General features: G+C 46.1%; 1 protein-coding gene across 2 annotated transcripts in view; it reads right to left on the reverse strand.

Annotated features, from left to right (window-relative positions):
• Positions 1-2716: 2716 nt before the first annotated feature.
• The window catches only part of GPX3 (glutathione peroxidase 3), a 56036-nt gene continuing 31828 nt past the window's right edge, over positions 2717-26924 (reverse strand). For both annotated transcript variants that reach the window (XM_069654026.1, XM_069654027.1), the window contains exons 4-5: positions 11270-11369; positions 2717-5598 (exon numbers count right to left, since the gene is read on the reverse strand). In XM_069654026.1, the coding sequence (XP_069510127.1) occupies positions 5356-5598; positions 11270-11369 (343 nt within the window). In that variant the 3' untranslated portion in view covers positions 2717-5355. The remainder of the gene's footprint in view (positions 5599-11269; positions 11370-26924) is intronic.

A 26924-nucleotide genomic window follows, 5' to 3' on the forward strand; every position in this document is an offset into this window, starting at 1 on the left:
TCTGCAAGGGCAAGTACAATGACAATTTCGTGGCAGAAGGCATGGGCGAAAAGAGATGCTGGGCTAATTGGGTTGTGAGGTCGTTTCATGTCCTATCTCCCTGCACCTGGGTCTGCGCTTACGTGCTGCTAGATGAACCAAATGTTCCAGACATGGCACAACCGGGCCAGCCAATTCTATCAGTCCATATAACAAAGGACCTTATAGTGTGAAAACCAATGAGAAACTGTATGTTATGTTTCTGAAATTACGTGTTTTTAGAGGTAGACATAAGTTGTCCACCTGATACTGGGCAGCCAATAACAATCCTAGCTCCTATAGAAATATATACTTAGATGTTTCCCTTAACCAATCCCGACCCTTGATAGGTTTTTCACTATTGCCCCATAGTATGAGGCCACTCTGACACATTATTTAGTATAAGGACCATACTTTGTGTGGAGATCATTGAGAGACTGAGCGTACGTCCTTTGATGTTTGTTCTAACCACCCTGTTTTAGATAATTATTGGGATTCAGAATTACTCTGGTGTAATCCCATCCATTCCATATGCATGTTCCTAAGGGCCATAAGCTCAACAATGCACAGAAACCATTTCTGAAGATGAGCAGAAAAGGGAAGTCCATGAAAAATGATGAGGGACAGGGCAGTATGAGAGCAAAACGGGAGCACACAAAGCAAATGGATAGTGGAATTAAAGATAGGCGCAAGAGGAACAGGAGCATAATTAGGGTCCTCAACAGGAAAAACAGAACAATAATTAAGAACGGAAAATACAAGTGTAAGAATTCGAGTTTTAGCAGCTGAAAGCAACAGAAACGAATGGGTGCAACAATTTAGCCATAAGTACCCGTTCCATGAGCTGGCACGTGTGGTAACGGCCCAAGGCCCGAGTTAATAGGCTTGAGCATAGCAAGGGCCTTTAACGAGGCACCCAGTGCCTTTACCACTCGTTCCAGCCCGTGGATTGGGTTCTTATGGCTATTAGCACCCCAGGTTTCGAATCTGGAAACCCGGGGTACTGATAGCAATTTTTGTAAAACAATGAATGGGACGACTCATATTCATTCATACAAAAAACACACTCAAGATGGCCGGCCACAGTGCTGGAAGACTGGGTTTCATCGGAGCCCCTCTTCCATTTCCATGGCCGGCAGAAAGAAGACAGAGCGGCAGCAGTGGTGGGGGCGCTGCCACCGCTGAAGGCAACCGGTAAGTGGGGAAGGGAAAGATGGGGAAATAAAGGGGATGGGACAGTGGGGAAAGATTGCGGGGGGGGCAGCAACTGTCAGGTTGCTTGGAATGTGGGCTTGTATCTTGGGATTCAGCCCGCGAATCGAGCAACCCGATTGGTTGCTCCTCCCTTCCTGTGTGCTAATTTAGTAAGAAAAAGAAAAAGAAGGCACGAAGACGACACCTAAGTTATGAGCAAACATGGACAAGGAGAGAGAATCAGGATAAAAGGGAATAAATGAAGGAGAATAAGGAAAAGGGGAAAGTTAATTTGGGAAAGGTTAAATTGAAGAGAGTTTGAAAGCAACCAAGAGTTCACAGTTCAGAGACAATCAGAAACAGAAGAATTAAGTATATCAGAAAAGGTAGAAAATGCGAAGGAGATCTGAGGGTTATTGGCAGAGAAATTGTAAGAAAAGTCAAATGACTGAATAATAGAATAGGGAATCATAATATATAAGGAAAAGAGCAAGGAGCAGAGGGCAGGGCCTTGGGGAACCCCAAAGCCCAGAGGAAGATATCTTCCCAGCCCATGATACAGAATATTTGTCATTAGGGAGATCGGAAGAAAACTATGACAAAGCAACACCAGATACTGCAGTAGAGCAAAGAGATGAACAAAGATTTCTCATAAACTGCAACTTGGTTAGCCATTGTCACTGTCATTCCTATCGCTGGACCTTAGATTGGTTATCTCTGGAGTATAATATAGGATTGGATATTTTGATGCCCGTATATCCCTCACCACTTCAAATGGGTTTCCAGTCTTCCGTATGGCCTGCACCAAGGGTACATAAAGGAGGCTTGTCCCATTTTCATTTGCTAATAGCTGGACAAGGTGTCCTGATAGAAAAGTTCAAGAGTGTTCAGTGTTTAGCCATTCTACCGGTCCGATAGCACAGTGAGTAGAGCGCTCCCTTTGACATTTGTTCAGAGCCTGATGCAGGTTCGAATCCTGGCAGGGCCAAACTCAGCCTTTCATCTTTCCGAGGTCGATAAATGAGCACCACACACCGTGGGTAATAATAAGCAGCGCTCAGATACCTTAGGGTTCGTAGCACTATATAAATGCTAAGTTATTATTATTAGTATTACCAACATCAGCATTTCCACAGTCCACCTAAAACAGCAGAATACGTACCACTATAAGCGCAAACCATAATCTTTGATTCTATCTCTTATAGCGCAAACGTAGCTCAAGGGCAGCGGAGTGCTTTACAACAGGAGGGTGTCAGAATTGGGCTTAGCATTTTATACAGTAGCACAGCATTGTTGGTGGAGGCAGCGAGGGGTTATTTTAATGTTATTGCGTAAAGTGCAAATCTAGCTCAAGAGCAGCGATGTGATTTTGTATTGAATGGTTTTCCAATTTGCAGAAAGAAAAGCAACATTTTACTTCCGAGCAGACGTAGGAGTGACGTGCACCTTGAGACCACACCCACCATGCCTTCATTCCACTCCAAGAAAAACATCACATGCCGGCTTGTTTTCAGAAATTGCTTTTTATTTTGCATTGGCAACAATGGCATGGTTTAGTGAGAGATTCCTGGGGACTGGGAGGTGATCACCCCAGAGTGGGATACCCAGAGCAGACTGAATGCACTAGAAGGGCTGCTCTGGGGCCACACTGGGATCCGGGCTGGTCCTTCAACTGCGTGCTTTTGGACCTGCCTTTCATACTGGTGAGCCCCTCACTTCTCCAGGCACCCCTCCTCCACCGCCCTGTACTCATATCACCACATGCATGTTGCCCTAGAGGTCGCTTACACCCTTTGGGTTTTAGGCACAAAACAGGGATGAGTTGTTTACATATCCTTTGTGTTGCAATCAGGGAGCTCCTTGACCACGAGGAACCTTTTTAAGAAATGTCTCCTTGATTTGGCTCTAAGGGGGGAATTGCAGGTCCGTGTCTCTGGACAGGACTGGTCATGATCATAAATGCCCCAGTGAGTATGGGGCTGCCTGATGGGACCTCAGTGCCCTTTCCTCGGCCATTCGCCACGCGCACAGCATCTCAGTCTGGGTCTGAAGGAAGCAGCACTCACTCACATTGTTTTGTCCGCCATCATGTAATCGGCATTGCTGTTCACACTTTCATACACACATGCTCCAGTTTTCTATTGCACGCCCGCTCCCATTCTGGTTTTCACACAGTCACTTCTAGGCCTCTGCAAGCATGCAGTCCCGCTGGATCGTGAATAGGCAGCCCGCTGCAACCCATGCTGTGCGGCCTCTATTGCAGCACTTCCCAAAGTGCCACAGTAGAGACACAACCTTTCCAATCACACACTTGCGCCCCTACACACATGCACACTACGACCAATGAAAGGGTTCAGCACGTCACAGTCTTTGGAGGGACACCTTTGTCCCAACGGGCACTGTTTTTTGCCATCTCTGCATATTTTAGAAATCAGACAATTTCCTATCAAAAGCGTGTGACAAACATTTAAATGGCATAAAAATGAGTTGGAAAAACCAGGGCTGTTTATAATTTCCATCAAGAAGTTTGTGCCTTCGACTGCCCCTGACACCCCCCACCTCCCTGTGCCTTTGGCGACCATGACACATTCTCCCCCACACTCTTGGCTGATCCAGACACATTCTATACCCCCCATAGTCTTGGCTGACCCAGACACATTCTCTACCCCCATACTCTTGGCTGACCCAGACACATTCTATACCCCGCATACTCTTGGCTGACCCAGACACATTCTATACCCCCCAAACCATCGGCTGACCCAGACCCATTCTCTACCCCCTATACCCTTGGCTGACCCAGACCTATTCTATACCCCGCATACTCTTGGCTGACCCATACACATTCTCTACCCCCCGTACTCTTGGCTGACCCAGACACATGCTCTACCCCCCATACTCTTGGCTGACCCAGACACATGCTCTACCCCCCATACTCTTGGCTGACCCAGACACATTCTATACCCTGCATACCCTTGGCTGACCCAGACACATTCTCTACCCCCCATAGTCTTGGCTGACCCAGACACATTCACTACCCCCCATAGTCTTGGCTGACCCAGACACATTCTCTACCCCCATACTCTTGGCTGACCCAGACACATTCTATACCCCGCATACTCTTGGCTGACCCAGACACATTCTATACCCCCCAAATCATTGGCTGACCCAGACCCATTCTCTACCCCCTATACCCTTGGCTGACCCAGACCTATACTATACCCCGCATACTCTTGGCTGACCCATACACATTCTCTACCCCCCGTACTCTTGGCTGACCCAGACACATTCTCTACCCCACATACTCTTGGCTGACCCAGACACATGCTCTACCCCCCATACTCTTGGCTGGCCCAGACACATTCTCTACCCTGCATACTCTTGGCTGACCCAGACACATGCTCTACCCCCCACACCCTTGGCTGACCCAGACACATTCTCTACCCTGCATACTCTTGGCTGACCCAGACACATGCTCTACCCCACACACCCTTGGCTGACCCAGACACATTCTCTACTCCCATACCCTTGGCTGACCCAGACACATGCTCTACCCCCCACACTCTTGGCTGACCCTGACAAATGCTCTACCCCCAACACTCTTGGCTGACCCAGACACATGCCCCCCATACTCTTGGCTGACCCAGACACATGCTCTACCCCCCACACCTTTGGCTGACCCAGACACATTCTATACCCCCATACCCTTGGCTGACCCAGACACATGCTCTACCCCACACACCCTTGGCTGACCCATACACATTCTCTACCCACATACCCTTGGCTGACCCAGACACATGCTCTACCCCCCACACTCTTGGCTGACCCTGACACATGCTCTACCCCCCACACTCTTGACTGACCCAGACATATTCCCCCCATACTCCTGGCTGACTCAGACACATTGTCTACCCCCATACCCTTGGCTGACCCAGACACATACTCTACCCCCAATACCTTTGACTGACCCAGACACATTCCCCCCCATACTCTTGGCTGACCCAGACACATTCTTCCCCATACTCTGGGCTGGCCCAGAGACATTCTCTCCTACTCTTGACCAATCCTGACATATTGTCCCCTCAGCTTTTGTCCGACCTCGACACATTCTCCACCATTCCCCTCCTCTGCTTGAGCTCTGGACTTCTACTTGGTTTCTGTCTGCATGAAGATCTTCTTCTGTGGGCTTCTTGTAGAGCGTATGTACTCCACAATATCTTTCTTCACCACCGACACGTTGGTCCGTGGGTGCCAGCGCTTCACAGGCTTCCCATCTGGGCCGACCAAGAACTTCTCAAAGTTCCACTTGATGTCATTGACCTTGATGTTGTCCCAGAAGAGCCGGTTGGTGGGATTGCCAAAGCTGTAGCCAACCGGTGGGCAGGCGTTCTGCAAGGAAGAAGACAGGAGAACTGGTTAGGTGTTTAGGAACAACGTTTAGGTATGTGTCACAGTTCTGGAGCTGAAGGGGATCTTGGCTGCACCTCTGCAGCTGTTTTGGACTACGACTCCCATGAGCCCTCTCCCAGTTGACTATGGCTGATAGGAGTTGTAAATGAAAGAATCTAGAAAGCCAAAGGTTGCAGAACCCTGTCTTAGAGTAACCCTAATTGAGAGCACCATCCGATCATCATGAGTCCATCTTTTTTAATACATTGATCTCTCAAACTTTATTTAATCACACTCTCTTACCCTACTTTAATCTAAAAACGTTGGTACCTTGTGACAACATATTTCTTCTTTGGCTTCCAGGTTCAACAAGTTGTGTTGTTTCCATTCTTGTTCTTTTTGATTGCTTAAATCTCTGTGTGTATCTGTATCTGTTTCCGTTTCTACCATTAGTTCTTTTTTGTTTACCTCTCATAACCCATACCCTTTGCAATGTACTATCTGTTAATTGCTTATTGCTTCTCTTTTATTCCCATATTAATGTATTGCTTCCCTGTCTAACCACTTATATTTATTTGATTTCCGTTTTGAGCTTCTTACCCTTAAATTGTTCCTCAATCGCTGTCCACAATGCACATGCACACCCGCAAATGCAATGGTAGTTGCCACTGCCCGCAATGCATATGCACACCAGCAAGCAGGCAATGGTAGCTCCCGACCACTCTTTGCAGCAGATCTAGCGATGACCTCTGCACTGCTCCCCATCTTCCCACTAATCGCTGATAGTCCCACCTTTTTACAGAAGAACGAAGAAACCATGCAAACGGCAACTACTACACTATAACAAAACCAAATGATATATATCATTGCTCCATCCTGGTCCCTTATTTTTCCATTGCATGTTATTACCTTTAATCGTTGGTCATTTCGCTGTCTCCTTTGATGATGGAAAGCTTTCTATGATTCACATATTTCATCATTTATCCTTTTCTTGTTTACCTTTCTAACCACCTAATATTTAAATATGTCTATTTAGACCCCATTCACTCACTGTTTTTTGCCCTCCTCCCTTTTCTTCCATTGTTCTTCCTAATTTCTTTTTTTGGCTACTTTTCCATCCTGTGTCCCTTTACTGCTTCCCCTTATAATCTGTTATTCTTTCCCTTTGCAATAGTTTATGCTTTCGTTGTATCTATTTATAACACATTATTATTATTTCTGTCTTTTCTTATCTCTTATACATTCTTGTGACCAATCCTAATCCGTAGATGCTTGTTGTAATCCCAGTACCCTTCATTGTTACCTTTTAAATATTTGATCATTTTATTGTTTCCTTTTCTTATCCTTTCCTTGTTTCTCTTTCTAATCCATCTCTTTATGATTTTCCCCTTTTAAATGTGTACTCTTTCTTACATTCCTTTCTTATCCATTGTTTTAAATTGCATCTCTTAATTGCTCTCGATCGTTTTATGGCTCGTCTTACTAACCTTTTACTTGTAATGTAACAAAATGTATAACGCGCAACCAAGGCCCTTAGGCGTCTAGGCGCTGAACACTGGCAGACAATAAAGGGGTAGCCCTAACCATGAAAAAATAATTACTATAGAAGAGACAGGTCTTAAGTGCCCTGTAGAAAGGAAGATACTCCTCAATGGCTCTCAGAGATAAGGGGAGCCCATTCCATAGCACTGAGGAGTGGCCACCTAGCCAGGCCCCCTGATACCTCGGTACTCTGACAAGTGCAAGTGAGTATGAACAAAGACATCTAGTGGGATGGTAGCGTTCTACCTTACTGTTCAAGTAGCTGGCACCCGTATCATGAAGAGCCCGATGAGTAACAGAGTTTTAAACTCAATTAGGGCCTTCACTGGAAACCAGTGAAGTTGGTGCCACAACTAGGCAGAAGGGGCCAATCTAGGGGCATTCAGGTCCAATCTGGTTGCTGAATTTTGAAGTACTTGCAGTCGCTGGATCTGATGTTTTGGCTGCCCTAAATAGACCGCATTGCAGTAGTCCAGCCATCCCACTATCGCAGAAGTGACTATCTTGGACCGGCTTTCAGTCGGCAGTAATGGTAAAATCTTTCTCAAGACTTTGAGTTTGCCAAAACTAGCATTACAGCAGCTGATATCTGGTCTTGATGAGAGCCACTGGGCAAAAGCCTCACTCCTAAACATTTCACAGACATGCTGGGCGTAGGGCAAGGGCTGACAGAGTCAGGCCAGAACTGAGATCTCCAGGAACTAATACCTACCTGGGACCATACATCAACACTTTGTTTTTTTCCCTGTTAGGTTTAAGCCAATTGGCAGACATCCACCTGCCTATAGCGGTGAGGCAATTTCTTAGTTTAGCAGGCAGCTCAGTCGTAGGAGATTCCAAAACCAAATGTGTGTTATTGGCGTAGGTATAAAACAGGACTCTGAACTTCTAAATAAGGCCTGCCAATGGGCACAAGTGCAGGTTAAATTAAAGAGGGGAAGGGCTGACCCCTGGGGAACACCACAAGCAAGAGCTGAGGGGAGAGAGCAACACGCCTGAAAAGAGACTGTTTGAGTGGACGCTGCAAGAAATTAATTGAACCATTCCAGATGAGTGCCTGTAATCCCCACCTGCTCCAGGCGAGCCAACAGAATGCCATGATCAACTGTATCAAAGGCCATGGAGAGGCCAAGGAGGATCAACACTCCAAACCCTCGGCAGTCCTGGAGAAATACAAGGTCATCCAAGAGTGAGATCATGACTGATTCCATGCCCATCATGGGCCTAAAGCCTGATTTAAACTAATGCAGACAGTTATTGGCTTCCAAGAACTGGTGAAAAAGAAGAGTGACCACAGCCTCCATGAGCTTCATTAAAACTGGCAACAAAGAAATGTGCTGGTAATTATCAACCAAAGTAGGACTGAGGTGTGGCTTTTTTAGGAGAGGAGTGACCAATGCATGCTTCATGGGAGCAGAAATCTCCTCTGAGGAGAAAGAGAATTGTAGAGCCGCAGTAATCATAGGAATGCTTTTAATTTATAAAGGGGTATCAGATCAAGAGGAGAAACTGACTTAAGCACATTTAAGGTGCCTACAACAGTAGCATCATCAATAAATTCCAGCTGAAAAACCCCAGCTGGATTAGATGTAACCGCCTCCCTGGGATGGCTAACCATCAAGGTGTCATCATCAGAAACCAGATTCCTTTTGATGATGGCCTGCCAAATACCACTGATCTTGTCAGAAAAGAAAGCACTGATCGCATCACACTGCTTGAGAATCAGGCGTATTCTCAATCATTCTTTGAGGATGGGACGAACGCTCTTTTGCAACTTTAGACAACTCCCGAGAGGAGCATGCCGCCTCGGTAATCCTGTTAGCATAGAATTTTGATTTTTCTGCAGCAATCGTTTTGTGATCGCGTGATACTGCCTGTGTATAGATAATAGATGATTTCTGGCAGTAGTTTATCTGCAGTTCATTTCTATGCTCCGTTTGAACAAATAATTTCTTTGGATGGGCACATAGTGGTCCCTAGGCTAATCCATTCGGTTTCTTGATTCGTCCTGCCAGGTCCATGCAAAATAGTCTGTCAATATTGAGAGCGGTAAGCTCCCTTTTTAATTCTTTAAATAATATTTTTCAAAAAAGGTGAACAGGGAAGTTGCACTGATTGGTTATCTTTGTTTTTTCAAGGTGGCCCTGGGCACATCTTTTTGAATACTTTTACAAGTGTGTAAGCAAATGGTTTACAGAAAATTTTAACATCATTAGTACACAATGAAGGTCCCATAGTGATTCATTTCTTGTCTTATTTGTTATTTAGTTTTGGGTTTGTGTCAATCGGCCAATCCCCTTGGTTTCAGCATCAACGGCTTTTGCCAATGCTGGTATTTGATTTTTATGGACTCCATTGACTCACAGCGCGTCACCCTCTCTCAACTCTCATGGTGGACTTCCCCAGCATCTTGTACTCATGGTGGTCTTGAATCATGCTGTTCCAATTTTCATCTTGAATCCTGGCTTGCATTTGCTGTTCTCTCGCAACATTATGTGTTACTACTGACTTCTGCAATTGTATTCTCTCTCCCCTCTTGCTTCTCCACTTTTTCACCGGTCACTCTCTGTTCTCTCCTCCTCTCTCCTCCTCCCCTTATTTTCTTCTATGCATTTACTCTATCAGAATTGTCCTTGACCTAGTATGATAGCAACCTTGTTTGTCTCCTCACCCGCCCTACTTGTTTTCTCCCCCCCCACCACTATCTAAAATGTTGTCAGGCCTAGTATGTTAGTCGCTTGTTTTGTTCCTCCCCCTCCCTTTCTGCATCCCTCTCCCTCACCTTTTTGTTAACCTCCAGCTCTACCAGAAATGTCGTCAGGCCTAGTACGGTAGTCCCCTATCTGTTTACCTTCCTTCCCACTCTCCCCCTCCCTTCCATATCTATGTGTTAGCTCTTGCACCATCTGAAATGTCGTCAGGCCGAGTACGATAGTTAATTTCACATTCTTGTTGTTCATGGCCTGTAAGAATGTCATTGTATTTCCCCTTGTTCCCTCCCTTGCCTTGAAGCGCTTTGAAACACATTGTGTATAGGCACTATATAAATAAACTATCATATCATATAATATATGCATCAGTGGTACTAAATAAAGACTTCTCGTTTTGGTCCTGATGAAGATGACCATGTCAGAACACTGAAACGTTGTATATGTCTGTTAATTCATTGATATGATGTACACGTCGACCATTTCCATGTACTCTATAATTGAATAGGTGGCCTTTTTCCATATACCCAACGTTGAATAAGCAAGGAATGGGTTGCCGTGATTCTTCGGCTATAAGAAGTTCAGCATATGTTTTCATTGGTGCTAGGATCTCCCTATTGTATTCTACAATTAAATCAGAAATGCAATAGTGATCATGATCCTTGGGTTGTGCCAGGCGCAATCCACTTTGGAGCAGTCTTTTGCAATTTTCAATCAAATGTTCATTTCTTGCATTGTATGATTAATTGAATTCAGTAATCTGGTTAGTCAACTCATGCTCCATTGCTTCCCAAAGCTGGGGCTGCACTCAATGAATACCCTTATAATAACAATAATAGTTTTCCACCCGTTATAGTTGGTGCGTTTGCAGCCCTGCTGTCATCCTCATTTAAGTACCTGTTTTTAGCCCCTCCCTACTCGCCCTCTACTCTTGCACAGTGAACGCCTCTCTGAACGTGCTGCTGTTCCTCTGCTGACCACGGACTAATCCCAATAGGTGTACTAACTGACACATAGACCTCCACGCATAGTGCTGTGCTACTGTTAAAAGCTGCTAGCCCAAAGGCTGGCTCCCCACATTCTGTATATACCGCTCCGCTGCTCTCGAGCGAGGTCCGTGCTTTAGACAATACAATAAAAAAAAAAATGTTAACCTGCACCCCACTGGCTAAACACCTACGGATTAAATAAATTGGGCTTGAAAGTGCATCAATATATTGATCACATGTCCCAGGTCGTGTAATATTGAATGTTCAAACGTATCTCCCCTGCATAGAAAATACAGCATGACAAGCTGTAGCAAATGTGGCAAATATGTGTGCTGAGAGGTTGTTCCTGGAGATCTACATATACTAGGGCAGCCCCGGTAACTTCACCAAAAACTGTACATACACCCCGGGATGGCATGCAATCACACTCACCTTCAGGAAGGTGTAAAATTTCTGTTCTTTCTTCCCATTTACGTCTCCCTTTTCAAATAGCTGGAAATTGGGGACAAATCCTCCACCGGGCCGCACATATCTGCAATGTCAAGCAGAAGAATACAGTCTGGGTTAAGCAACAGTCACCAACTAAAAGGACGCCATTTTAGCCACAAGTTCTAGCAACGTGAATCCCACCTGCACCAAAAATGTATCTCACACTCAGAGTGTTCAACCTGAGAACACAGTGTACCTACAGTCCAGGGAAAGAGGAACCCCGAAAGAGGAGAGCAGAATCCTAGCTGGCTTGCTTGGCACAGAAACAAATAATCTCCAACTGTCGATGGAGAAGTTGCCTAGTAACGATATGCCAGCTGGGCTTCAAGTAGCAGTGCGTCAGCATGTTGCATGGGGATGTGCACACCTCACGGCAGCCAGTGTGATGGAGATCCAGAAACAAATCAACACAACTCCCACACCACACGCATGCATGCCCCACCACGTGAGGTGATGGGCCTGAAGAAAGATGACGAGTCGACACACACCTGCGTGCTCGCCCCAGTGGGACCGAAGGATACAAGCATGTGACAAGGTTGCATGGATCCCTCTGTAAAGCGCTGCGTTGCTTCTCGAAGCTAGGTCTGTGATCAATAAATACCATAATAATAATGAGCAGCCGCCATCTGCAAGCATTAGCACCCACATGCACACACAGTCGTGCCCCAAGGGATGTAATGCCTTGCATAGCACGACTGATGGCATGATCTGCCCACAAGAACCTGGTGGGGTGGGGGATGACCTGGCACTAGCAGGGGAACCCCGGCGGGGCTACCACAACAGTATGCAGGCTCCACACGGCCCCAAATCTGCACAGCACACTAGGATAACATGTAGGGTGACCAGATTTAAAAAGGAAATAACAGGGACAGGGCAACTAACATAAAAGTAGAACTAACTCTTGAAAGTGGCTGGCAAGGCGCTACACCTCAGTAGCATTTGGAGAAAAGGGGAATTAAGTCTTACTGTTCAAAGAAACATATTTTATAATTAATTTATCACAAACTAACACTATCTTAAGTTGTAAAATGCAGCATTTCTTCTGCGCGAGATTGTGCATTCCTGCCTGCCAGCTCTGAAGACCAGCTACCAAAAACTGGGACCACTGCAGATTGCAATGGAAACATAATCTTGAGAAAGGGGGACAGAGCAGCAAATACTGGGACGTCTGGTCACCCTTATTACATGGGCAAATAGTGGGCGGAGTGGAGGGGAGGGACAGCAGCGGAAGGAAGTGCAAAGCTAGCTAGCCAAAAAGACAGTTGAGTATGAGGTGGACAGGGCACAGAGTGCTTGTGAGCTGCAGAGCGGCTATTATACATGGCTGTTGCCTAGGTGTCGATAGCAACCGGCATCGACCCACACAAGGGCTCACAATTACTCAAACATACACCCGTTCTTGTCCACAATGACATGCCATTCATGCGCAGTGCCCTCGAATGCAGAAACCAAGCACCACTTATTATCGAAATCCATTGCATTGGAGAACAGCTAGGAGGGAGATAACGTGTGAGGATTGATACACAGCTTGAGGGTGCTCTTTGCGTATTCACCCACACATTGACTACCCATGCCAATCCCTGTGGATAGTCCCGCCCACTAGCTCTCCTCCTAACCCACAGCGCATCCTCCAGGGATCTTTTTGGTCTGCCAGCATTAATTCTAAGCTGTCTGCTGAGAGTTAATGGCTTAATTGCAGCTGTAACCTTGTGCTGGTGTGATAGACATGCCATAACCAGGTGGGCATCCAGCCACTTGGTGGTTTTCTGTTCCTTTCACTGAAGTTCATGTATGAATAAGCAATGACAAAGAATTGTTGCATCTCTGTTTTAGCTGTGGATGTATCAGGCACTGCTATAATAGGTCCTGATAATCGCACCGTTGCCATGTCGTGGACAGGTAATATCATGACGGCAGTGCCTATCCCATGGCTACACCAAAGCCCAAACTGTTGGCTTTGCCAATGCTTCTTCCAACTGCTGTGCACCGTCTCCACCTCGGCCATGCAACGCTTTGCAGGTATTTTCCTGTAATTGATGCATCCAACGAGAGGCGATTGAGCAATCACTCTGCGGTGATGGAATAATAGTGTGTGCCTTTTCTCAAGGCCCCAGGTCTGTAACTGCTTATGCCATTATTAATCATCTGCTGAGGGTGCCGGGGGAGAGGGAGGAACTGGGCATGGATGCAGGGGCGCGGCAGGGATGGGCCATGTAGAACAGCAGGCTCCCCTGGTGTGAGTGCCTTGAGGGTCAGGCATTCGGCACGCCATGCAAATCCCACAAAACAGGGTGGCCCTTTAGTGCCCCTACGGGATTCCTCTGCGTTCTGCCCTCTTCACCCCCCCCCACCCGTTGCTTGGGTCATTTCACATTCCACTCCGCACTGCCTGCTGTGCCCTCTGCCACCCAAGGAATCCACTGCCCTAAAGGGATCCGCTGTGCCCGCCTAAACAGGGAAGCCAGATCATGTGAGTTGCCCGGTTTATATTGAATATTTCGAATTACATGTTTTCGAATGCAAAAATGTCTAAAAAATTAAGTCGAAAAAATGTTTTTGAATGTTTCTTTTTTTATGAGGGGGGTTCCTTCCCTCCCAAACCCCAGTTTTTTTTCTTTAACACTTTATTTTTCTTACAAAACCCCCCCAAAAACGTATTAAATAAAAAAAGAATACATTCGAAAAAAATGTTTTCGACTTTATTTTTTCGACATGTTTGCATTTCGAAAAAATGCATTAGACATATTGACTGGACACTGAGTTTGCCCAACTAAATAAGCTGCTTCTCGTGCTCGAAGGTGGACCTCTGCTTGAAGAGCATGATGGTGGCCCCAGGTGTGAGTGCACAGTGGTGTAACAGGCCACGCCTCACAAAGTACAGACCCCAGCATTGTCACTTTCATTTCACCCCGCCTGTTGGTATACCATGGCTTTCATTAAATTAACACATTTTCAAGATCAAGCAGCAACAAATGAAGAGCTACTATACCCTAGAACTCACACCCATACATTAACTGCAGTGTACACGATTCTACTGTATCAAAGGAGTGCCCAGCAACAACAGCAACCACCTACATTCAGGGCTTTCTCGCAAACAACACCTTTTAGCCCATTCCACAAATCGCCCAATGCACAACCATATTGGCCCAATGCTTCCTATATCCTATGCCGTGAATGACCAAACACTGCCACAGTGACCTAAGCCTTCCTATATCCCACGCCACAAATTACTCAACAGACAACCATAGTGACTTAGGCCTTCCTATATCCCATGCCACAATTCACCCAACACCAACCATAGTGGCCTAGGGCTTCCTATATACCATGCCACAAATCAGCCAACACCAACCATAGTGGCCTAAGCCTTCTTATATCTCATGCCAGAAATCACACAACACCAACCATAGTGGTCTAAGACTTCCTATATGTCATGCCAGAAATCACCCAACACCAACCATAGTGGTCTACGCCTTCCTATATCCCATGCCACAAATCACCACACATCAACCATAGTTGTCTACACCTTCCTATATGTCATGCCAGAAATCACTCAACACCAACCATAGTGGCCTAAGCCTTCCTAGATCTCATGCAGCAAATCACCCAACACCAACCATAGTGGCCTAGGGCTTCCTATATACCATGCCACAAATCAGCCAACACCAACCATAGTGGCCTAAGCCTTCTTATATCTCATGCCAGAAATCACACAACACCAACCATAGTGGTCTAAGACTTCCTATATGTCATGCCAGAAATCACCCAACACCAACCATAGTGGTCTACGCCTTCCTATATCCCATGCCACAAATCACCCAACATCAACCATAGTTGTCTACGCCTTCCTATATGTCATGCCAGAAATCACTCAACACCAACCATAGTGGCCTAAGCCTTCCTAGATCTCATGCAGCAAATCACCCAACACCAACCATAGTGGCCTAGGGCTTCCTATATACCATGCCACAAATCAGCCAACACCAACCAAGGTGGCCTAAGCCTTCTTATATCTCATGCCAAAAATCACACAACACCAACCATAGTGGTCTAAGACTTCCTATATGTCATGCCAGAAATCACCCAACACCAACCATAGTGGTCTACGCCTTCCTATATCCCATGCCACAAATCACCCAACATCAACCATAGTTGTCTACACCTTCCTATATGTCATGCCAGAAATCACTCAACACCAACCATAGTGGCCTAAGCCTTCCTAGATCTCATGCAGCAAATCACCCAACACCAACCATAGTGGCTTAGGGCTTCCTATATACCATGCCACAAATCAGCCAACACCAACCATAGTGGCCTAAGCCGCCTTATATCTCATGCCAGAAATCACACAACACCAACCATAGTGGTCTAAGACTTCCTATATGTCATGCCAGAAATCACCCAACACCAACCATAGTGGTCTACGCCTTCCTATATCCCATGCCACAAATCACCCAACATCAACCATAGTTGTCTACGCCTTCCTATATGTCATGCCAGAAATCACTCAACACCAACCATAGTGGCCTAAGCCTTCCTAGATCTCATGCAGCAAATCACCCAACACCAACCATAGTGGCCTAGGGCTTCCTATATACCATGCCACAAATCAGCCAACACCAACCATAGTGGCCTAAGCCTTCTTATATCTCATGCCAGAAATCACACAACACCAACCATAGTGGTCTAAGACTTCCTATATGTCATGCCAGAAATCACCCAACACCAACCATAGTGGTCTACGCCTTCCTATATCCCATGCCACAAATCACCCAACATCAACCATAGTTGTCTACACCTTCCTATATGTCATGCCAGAAATCACTCAACACCAACCATAGTGGCCTAAGCCTTCCTAGATCTCATGCAGCAAATCACCCAACACCAACCATAGTGGCCTAGGGCTTCCTATATACCATGCCACAAATCAGCCAACACCAACCATAGTGGCCTAAGCCTTCTTATATCTCATGCCAGAAATCACACAACACCAACCATAGTGGTCTAAGACTTCCTATATGTCATGCCAGAAATCACCCAACACCAACCATAGTGGTCTACGCCTTCCTATATCCCATGCCATAAATCACCCAACATCAACCATAGTTGTCTACGCCTTCCTATATGTCATGCCAGAAATCACTCAACACCAACCATAGTGGCCTAAGCCTTCCTAGATCTCATGCAGCAAATCACCCAACACCAACCATAGTGGCCTAGGGCTTCCTATATACCATGCCACAAATCAGCCAACACCAACCATAGTGGCCTAAGCCTTCTTATATCTCATGCCAGAAATCACACAACACCAACCATAGTGGTCTAAGACTTCCTATATGTCATGCCAGAAATCACCCAACACCAACCATAGTGGTCTACGCCTTCCTATATCCCATGCCACAAATCACCCAACATCAACCATAGTTGTCTACACCTTCCTATATGTCATGCCAGAAATCACCCAACACCAACCATAGTGGCCTAGGGCTTCCTATATACCATGCCACAAATCAGCCAACACCAACCATAGTGGCCTAAGCCTTCTTATATCTCATGCCAGAAATCACACAACACCAACCATAGTGGCCTAAACCTTATTATATACCAGGACACAAATCACTCAACAGACAACCATAGTGGCCTAAGCCTTCTAATATTGCAGGTTACAACGCACTTTATAGACAACCGTAGTGTACTACTAACATGGTGTACTACAATGTTCCTGGGATGATATCCTCAACTTCAAACACTGTCTGGAATGTCCCACTATGTTACAAGCTGTGTAGCCATTAAAGTGCAGATACGACCTATTATCCCCCAATAGTCAGCAGAATGTCTTCCTATCTGGAAAGTTTTTACACCCCAACACTCACCAGAGTCCTTTACTACAGGTTTCTTCTCAGACCACACCAACCCCAATGCCCAGGCCTTTCATGCCCAAGCACCCCTTACATTACTGTGCTTTACCTTAGGTCAGTTATCTTCAGACTCGTAATGCAACATTCTGCTACAGCAGCTGTCATCTAGATCATTCATCTCAGCTGCTGGGGGATGTGCTATTTTCCCTGATACATGTGTGTTTCTATTGGCCGACCCCGCCCACTCTCTTTCTACTTCATTAATCGCGAGACCAGCATTGCTTCATGCATGGTGTGGCCATTTTGTGCTGTTTTGTTTTCCAGCTGTTGCTGTTTCACCGGCTACTGCTACAGTTCGCGTGAAAGCCACGCGCGATTCCCTTCAGAAAACGTATACATTCTTTTTCTATTCTCAAAAATTGAATCCACTTACTGATAAATGTATTCCATATAACTCTCAGTGGCACAGCTGTTTATTTAGAAGTAAAGATCACGCGCATGTACAGTGTCTCTGATATATTTCCAAATTATGACGCAAGGATCTCAGCATCTCGTCGTCTTGTAACCCTATTTACCAATGGCCATCTGATATGATAGTCCCCATAACCCTCAACAATAACCCCAATGTGTCGCCATAATTATAAATGTTCTTTTATAATGCTTAATACCGGAGACCATTTTTTTGTGCGAGACCAGGATTCGAACCTTTGTGGTTATGTGTTGTCTTGCTTCCAAAGCAAACGCGTTGCCGTTTCAGCTTCCAGCCCTGGCCTAAGAACAGGTTCACGTCATGGTAGACCTTGCGTCGCTCAATGGCCTCCCTAGGCTCTTTGCAGCATTGCCCACGTGCATCCATTACTATTCCCTCAGGCCCAATCACGGGGCCTTCTCCAACAATGGTGTGTTTCGCACTGATCCCCTTCACAGACACGGAGTATTAAAGAAATATCACGCGCAGAAAAAAAAATGGGACTGCGTGCAATTTTCCTGAAAGGCTCAAGTCTGTTTTTTGAAACATTTAAAAATGCGTTTTCGTCCCTGTTTGTGGCACGGAAGTGCATATCAGACCGCATCCATTCCCGTTGCTGCAGTGTAGAAAATACACAGACGGATCGTTGCTGTCTCTCCAGTTCATGCGGCATGTCCAGAGACGCACACATTCTCATCCCATGTGTGAAGACAACTAAATGTTTATGGCCTGCAGGAGCTTTTTTTTTTTAAATGTAAGATGAAGAAATATTGTTTACGTTTACGCTGTAACTTTTAGAAGGTATTCGGTAAGTTAACCCTTATCTTGCTGTATTTGCCACACCCGGTATTCCCAAAATCCTTCATGACGCAAATGCCTCAAAACCTAGCATGGACATGGTCAGATAATACAGGCACTATTTGAAAAGCTTCATAGTTTGAGAAATAATGCCTGTAAAAATGAGCTTCTGCTTTGTAAGCTTTGACTGGGACCACCTACCACACGGAATACCCCTGCATGCCCAATCTTGCATCTTCCAAAAGCACCCATTTCACACTACCTTCCATGCTGCACATCTCCCTACACACATCACAGTGCGCTGGGAAGAGAAAGCCTTTCACAATGGGGCGTCGGCCACAAGTAATCACGCGGACGCTGTCTGATAGTCCGAGGGCGTTTATTAGATTTAATCCAGCCAGAGTAACTGGGGTTTGCATTCAAAAGGTCTGTAGGCCCATCAGGTTCTTCAGGGAAGTTGGCGCTAGGGCCTTTCCCCTCTGTCTACTTCCCTCAGTTTACCCTCTGCCAGGCTTCCATAGTGTGGATGTTAGGCACTACCGATTAGTGACGCGCATCTGTCTGTTCATTTGCTAGAACTATTGGTATTTTCCCTGAGTCGGTGGATGCCTAACTCCCATGGTCCCTTTCACTTCCCCTGATCCATCCCACTTTGTATTCTTGGGGTATTGGAGATAGTGCCGACACCCACACTGTTCCACCTACTCGTCGTTCACACACTCTCGCACCTGACCCTTCCCTACACTGGGTCCCCAAATGTTCTCCTCCGACCACTCGTGTATCCCTCGCTTCTCACACTCCGTCTTCCTACCACCACCCTTTGATGTTATCTCTCCTCCTGTTTCACAGTTCCTCCACTCACTACTGTCACGACTGCCTACTACCTCCAAAGTGCCACTCTTCCCTTGCTCCCTACTGTTCTACCTCCTTGTCACCACTACCTCTCCACTACTACTACTGCCGCTCTACCACTACTCCTACTCCACTACGACTACCGCCTCTCTACTACAACCTCTTAGTACTACTGCCTTTACACCACTTCCCCACTTTCACTTCGCCATTTCGCCCTCTACTGCCACTACTACTGTCACCCACCCCTACTCGCCTACTCCCACAAATTCCTCTAATCACAACTATCACTGTGCACAGTTACCACTACAACCACCCCCTCCTTCTACTCACACTACACTCACTTGTCACTCCTACACACAAACACTTCACGGGTCCCCCTCTCCAATACCCTCTGCGCTCCTTCCTCATGCACTTCTTCTGGCATCTCGGACCTCCTCATCCTCCTCCTGTCCTAACCCAACTAAACGACACCCCACCATTCACACACACCTCCTGAAATACCCCTCCCAGGATTGGCCACTTAACCTGTCCAATTGCTACAGCGGAAAGGTCTGGGAGGCTGAAAGGGGCTTGTAAGTCCCATCCCCCTTCCGCTCACAATGGCCTTGTAGAGGCGTGCAAGAAACTTCTGATCCTTTATGTCTAATCCTGGGGACAAGCCTAGTTTTATTTTGCACTTCTCTGGAGGCCTCGTGTTTTTTTTTTTGTTGGAACTTGGGATACACCAGACCTTGTCCCTCTCTGCTGGAGCCACGCCCCATTTGCTGTCAGGCTGGTGTTGTGACATAGGCCGCATCCTGAGGTGTGGTTTTCTACCTCCACCTGTGATCGGTGTGGTTATGTTCTCTGCACCCTTTGATATTTTACCGCCTGTTGCTGCGCGGACCGGCACCGTCTTCCGGGATGCGCCGCAGCCCCAACGACTCCTTTTCTGTCTGCGGTGGATTCCGCTGCGTCCACCACACGCAGGTAAGCACAGGGAGGGAGTGGGCCTGACCGCACACACTCCAGCACCTAGGGGGCTGTTTGGGGTCAAACTCCCTCCCTCCCCAAACAGGCCCGTGGCCACAGTCCTGACACAGTGACACTGTATTAGCAGCCAACCAGACGTCTTAGTTTGACCTCCCAGACCACACAACACGGCTTTTCTGGAGAAGACACTGGATTTCAAGGCTTCCTAATCTGGAACACCCTTGCCACAAAGAAATGCATGGATTCAGACCTCACGAATATAAGGTTATGCTCCCATGGACCTGCTGTCTGAACTACTTCCGGATCTCTTTAGTTCCATCACCTTCCTGTTCTTTCCCCAGTAAGCGCACTGAAGCATAGCTTTCCGCTGGACTAGGCGCTATATAAAGCAACGAATAAAGGAGTGAACACCTACATCCCAGAACACGTCTCCCCGCAGCAGTTAATATGATCCATGTTTAATTAGCATTTAACACCTCCTAAAAAAACATGATTCCATTTCTGAATTTCATTCAGTTTACTGTGAACAAATAGACGCCCACATTAACAAAACCACTTTGAAAGTTGAAGAGATTTTATGGTTGTGATTTAAAACCCCCCAAAAAAAACATTTATAAGCTGCACATTCAAAACTATGAAGTCACCACTGCCCCAACCCCACCAACCTTCCCACGCAAGCACAGCTCACGATCTCACCCATGCACTCAAAACCAGCATCACGGATGACACTTCGGTGACAGGTATTCTGTGTGGAGGTATAGGGTGGGGGTGATAGATGCACTCAATGGCCAGTGTGAAATAGGAAAAGAACATGGATACAGGCCATGGCCTGTAGGGCCATTTCCGGTAGGTAAGGTGATAATGGGAAAACTGCTGTGGGCACTGCGGCCGAGTTACTTGAGCTCTGGCATAAGCAAAGGGCATGAACTCTGGATACTGTAGCCAGGGTTCTACGTTAAAATAACGAATTAAAAACACAGAGGCCCAAAACACCGAATCGTTTTTTTTCTCCACTTTTTGTCTTTGTTTAATGCAGGGGGAGACCCTCTGCAGGCACCCCCTCACGTCCATCCACTTTCATTTATACCCGAACCCAACCCCCCATCTATTTATTAGAAAAAAGGTGCAACAATCCCGCGAGAATTCGAGTAAAACAAGTCGGTGTTTTGGACTGGTTTTTTGGGCGATGGTCAACATAAGCTGCAGTGGCATTTCTACCGTAAAGGTGAGCTTATATTCCTCAATTCATGAAAACCTCTTCAGCTTTTTTAAGGCCAACACAGACACATTTAGGGTACTGTCAGGGCAAGCATGGAGCCACTTTGAAAGGCAAAGCTGAGTCACCACTCTTTCCGCTTGGATTGTAATGTTTAGGCGCCCACAATGTTGCCTAATGCTCTCATCTACACTATTTCCGTCAGGCATACGTGGAAATCCGCCTTTCTATAAGATCCAACGGTACAGCCAGACCTGCCATTGGATCCTATGGGCAGACGCTCTGGGTCTCAGGGAGGGGCATGTCAATCAACACCCCGCAATGCCCCTCCCTGCTTCCTGTACGTTGCCGCTATCTACACCGAAAAGAAGAGCTGGCTCGAAGCTGAGGTGACCAAGCGGGGGTCCAAGATTCACAATCCGTGAAGATCTGCTCTCCAACCTTGGCTCTAACATTCCCTCTACCCTCATCCTCCTCGATCTCTCTTCTGCCTTCGACACGGTCAACCATACCATCCTGCTCAACCGTCTCCGTGAAAACCTGGGTATCACTGATTAGGCTCTGGCCTGGCTGACCTTTTTCCACTCAGATCGACCCTCCCAGGTCCAACTTGAGTCCTTCCTTTCATCTATCTTCCTGTCTACCTGTGGTGTTCCCCAGGGGTCTAACCTCTCACCCTGGCTTTGCAACCAATACCTGGCAACTCTCGACCACTGCATTGCCACTTTCTGGTCAAATTTCCAGTGCTACGCTGACGACACTCAACTCCTTTTCAGGCTGCCCTCTGCCACCTTTTCTCCCTCTCTCATCTCTGATTGCCTAACGGCCATTCAAGATTGGTGTGTCGCCAATGATCTTTGTCTGAATGCCAGCAAAACGGAGATCCTCCTCATCGGCACACCTTCACCATCCTTTCCCCTCACTCTCTGGCCAGCCTCCCTTGCCACTCCTACCTCCACCTTCGAGGCTAAGAACTTCAGGGTCATCTTTGACTCCATCCTTTCCTTCTCCACCCACATCTCTGAGGTCTCTAAAAAGTCAAATTTCCTACTGCACCTCCTCAGAGGTACGCTGAGTTTCCTCTCCTTCCCCCAGAAGCTCATGGTATCCCAAGCTCTGGTTCTCTCTAGCTTGGACTATTTTAACAGCCTCTTTCTAAATCTACCTGCCTCTACACTCCGCCCTCTGCAACTAATCTAGAAAAGGACTGCAAGACTTGTCCTTGGCCTCAAGCCCTGGGATCGTATCTCTCTAGCTCTGAAATCTCTCCATTGGCTCCCAGTGGATGCAAGGATTGAATTCAAAACCTTCTTCATTGTGCACAAGGCTTTCTGGGGCCTGGGTCGAAAATACCTTCAGCTATCCCTCCGCAAATACCTCCCCTCTCGAGCTCTTCGATCCTCTACCTCCAACTCCCTCAGGGTCAGTCGTTTTTCAAAGGAACGAGCTGGGGGTAGATCTCTGTCTTTGGCTGGGGCCTTCCTCTGGAACAGCCTCCCTGCCACTCTAAAACTTGAGGAGAACCATCTCCGGTTCCAGAAGCACCTCAAGACCTTCCTCTTTTCTTCTGCCTTTCCTCCCCCTCTCCCCTGCTGATCTGTTCTCTCTTGGCACCTGCTCACCCTGCCACCCTCCCGCACTGCCTCCGGGCCACCCTTTGCACTGGGGTCTGTATGTGTACCCATACACCCCCCCCTTTCTTTCTGCACTTATCAGACCGACCCAGTCTGCTGCCTTAAACCTAGCAATTGCAAATTGTTGGCTGCACTACCACTGTTTGTTGCCTTTATTATTTATTTATTGTTATTTATCTGTTTCTCCTCTGCTTTGCACTTTCCACTTCTCCCCCTTCCATGCACTTTTCCCCTCCCCCTCTTCCATGCACTTGCGCGTTCTCAGTGTCACTGGGCCTAGTAAGATCGCTGTTTTGTTCTCCCCTGTTCCCCTCCCTTGCCTTGTCGCGCTCTGAAACACTTGTGTACGAGTGCGATAGAAATAAAATATCAATACCCCCAAAGTGGGAGTCCCTGAGCGTTGGATGAATGTGTGTTTGTACATGGTGTGAGCACGGGGGAGAGGGGAGGTGGTAAGAAGTGCCAGTGTGTGTGTGTGTCTGTTTGTATACACATGTATACCTGCTGTGCGCACAGATGGTGAAGTGTCTTGGATTAATATGTCTGTGTTCATAGCACATTTGCGTATTTGCACAATTGACTTGAGCATATTTGCACATATGTGACTTTGGAATATACATTTATTAATGAAATCTGAAAATTTTATAGTGTGCATAGCCCGCTATATGATTATAGGGGAAGATGTGTATTTTAATATTTTCTGTGGGGTTAGGCTCTTTTATTGTTTTGCCTATGCTTTTGCCGTTTTAATATGAAAGTTATATATTATATGTGTGGTATGGTATGGTATGATTGCTTCTGTTTTTAATGTTGTGTGGAAGGTCGACTGGTTTCAACCAGATTCACAATAAAAATAAAAATAAAAAAAAGAAACCTTACAGCAATAACATGTGGGCCTGACTCCTGGTTTAACAGACCCCGTCCTGGTTGCTCCTCTACCACAGTCTGTATCTTTGGTGCTGCTGTCTTGCTAGGTACTGAATACAGCTTGTATTTGCGCTAATTTGCATCCTCTTGATACTTTGCATGTGTGGCTCTGAACTGGAGGTGAACTTAAAATGATGACTACTGGTGGTGCCGTGCCATGTTCGTCTTGGCTCCAATTACTTGTTCTTTTTAGATATTTCAGGTGGAAGGATCTTTTCCTAGCCCTTTTAAACCTACATTAACTTTGCTGGTGTTTGCAAACAGGCTCCCATTGGTCCAATGACAGGTCTGTTATATTGCTCTGATGATCCCCAATAACAGTGAAACCTGTATGCAGTTGTCTACAGTCTTAATAACGGCCTCTCTTGCGATGAAGAAGCTATGTATGACATGGCACTGTCCTGCATGACAAGGATACATTTCTGGAGCTAAAAGCTTGCATTTGGGTTAACTTGCACACCCACAAGGCTTTGATCATGCGGCTCGTAACGGGAGGTGAATCGTGATGGCTACTGGATAGCTATGCAGAGTGTGTCACTTGCTTATTTTACTAGGAATTAGGTTGGAAAGTCTTAAGCAAGACATACTGCAAAAAAGATACCTTGGGCTGTAACTTTAGTTACTGAATCTGCAGCACCCAAACCTTCCACCAGTCTTGCCCTTAAAGGCTATTTGTTTCAGCTACATTGTATTATGTCTCTTCTGTAGGTCATAGTCTTGTTATGTCAAACTGGTATACAGCAAATCACCTACCTTCCTCTTTGGCCAAACAAAATGATTCCCTCCTGGTTGAACTTCTGTCTGAGCTGGTTATTTCTTCTTTAGCTCAGCGCGTTTTTCCTGTATCTTGAAAGATTGGCCAGCCATGCCCACTTCTTTAAAAAGACATCCTATAGAAAGAGTATTGGAATGATTGCCATTTTTGATTGGGCGAGGCCTGCCGCCTGGTTCTTCTGGATCCCTTAGTGACTTTTGACACAATTGATGTGATGTGATATGGAATTTGTAATTTTGACATAATTGATTAAAGGGCTCGCCTTAACATCTTGGACAACTTGGGTATTGGTGCTTTGGTTCTATCTTGGTTCTCCTTCCTGGCTGTCCACCCGCTGCTGGTCAGTAATGGTAGGTCAAAATCAGAGCCTGTCCCATTCCAAGTGGCCCAGGCATCAGGTCTGTTGTCAGGTCTGTTGTCTACGTAATTTGGTCTTTACATGGATCCTGGGGGGGGAATCTGGTTGCCAAATCTGATGGGGGCCTCCACCAGTATGCCAACAATATCCAATCATACCTTTATAAGACATTAGGTGCATGAATGGCTGCATCCTTAGAAGCAATGAGTGGATGGAGAGGCCTTGCCTTAATCTTACTTCCCCAAAAATACATTTTCGTTTAAAAAAAAAATAAAAGCAATTGTTTGCCTCGCAGTCTTTGGCTTCTGGAGCAGGCAGCTGTTGATGAGAGTGTTACTTCTCTTTTCCACCTAGCTGATTCTCTTGACTGAATGTCATCTTTCCTTTTAAATTTCATATTTAGCCTTGGGTTAAAACTGATACTTTTTACTTTCTTTTTTGTGTTCTGTTTAATCCTTTCTTCTGGCTTCTGATTTTCAGTTGTTGGTGCGGGTCCTTGTTTTTTATTCTCGCTTTGATTCTGGCAGTGGCATTCTGGCTGGCCTCCCGAAATCCACTCTCACTCTTTAGAGGGCGGTCCTCAATGCCGCTGCCAGGATAGCAACTGGAGCCAGGAGGTTTGATCATACCCATCCCTTACTGGCCCAGCTTCACTGGGGGCCCCTGGATACACGCATCCAGTGTACCGTCTTGTGTCTTGCTTGTAAAGCTCTTCATTTAGATCCCCTGCTTTATTTTGATAAGAAATTGATTTTATTGTAGAAAGAATTCCCAGTCACATCCAATTTCACTTAGACGTTCAGTGTTGCCATAATTCATCTATGGCTAATTGTGCTTTTTCATGTTTATTTGCTTGTAACTGGAAAGAACTCCCTGCCTCTGTTAGCGACTATTTATCTTTAAGGAAAAAAACGAAAAGCATGGTTTTAGAATATTTGTTTGCATAGTTGTACTGTCCTTTTATCTGTGATGTAGGATTGTTTTGCTGCTTTTGTTTTTAAATGTTTAAAGCGTTATTTTAGGCATGGTTCTACTTCCTGTTTATTCTGCACATCAGTCAGATGAACCGAGTGGTGTCGGGAAGGCACTTTTTGAATGTTTAAAATAAATACATCATCAAATGTATTGATTGGTGATCAGCTTTCCTCGGTTCTAGGACAGGCAAACAACATTGGCTGAAATTGCTTTCCAGGCAGAAGCTCTATGGGCTAGCTGGCCCTGGCTGAGGTCAGCAAGAGACCTCTGCCATGCCACCTGTACAGAAAGCATTCTTCACCTTACTTTAATCCCTCTTTTCCCTTACCCATCCCATCCACCCTGAATGGATGTGTCTGCTCTTCCTTTGAACATTAACTGAAACACTGGATCCAAATGAAGCTGCCCCAGGCCTGTCACCTGGCGCGATTCCAGAATACACTGGTGGATGACTTCTAATAAACGGAGGGTACCCTGCGAGAGGCCTCTAGTCCTTGTCTGAACAGGCTGGACAAGGATTGACCAAGGTCCACCTTACGATGCATAAAGGACCCCTATTTGGAAAGAAGAAGACATCAAGTCATCAAATAAACTCTACTGGGGATCCTGGCACAGCTTGCGTAGGCATGCCACTCCTTCTAGGCTCACAGCCTAAATGTTATGCTATGCTAATAGGTTTGAATCCTGCACAAATCATCAATGTATCACTAAACAAACCAAAATAACGCTCTCGCATGTGTCAAGTCATTTTCATCTTGGGGAGTGGG

The sequence above is a fragment of the Ambystoma mexicanum genome, chromosome 3q (genome assembly GCF_040938575.1).
Source record: "Ambystoma mexicanum isolate Mex_15411 chromosome 3q, UKY_AmexF1_1, whole genome shotgun sequence".
Classification (NCBI taxonomy): Eukaryota; Metazoa; Chordata; class Amphibia; order Caudata; family Ambystomatidae; genus Ambystoma; species Ambystoma mexicanum.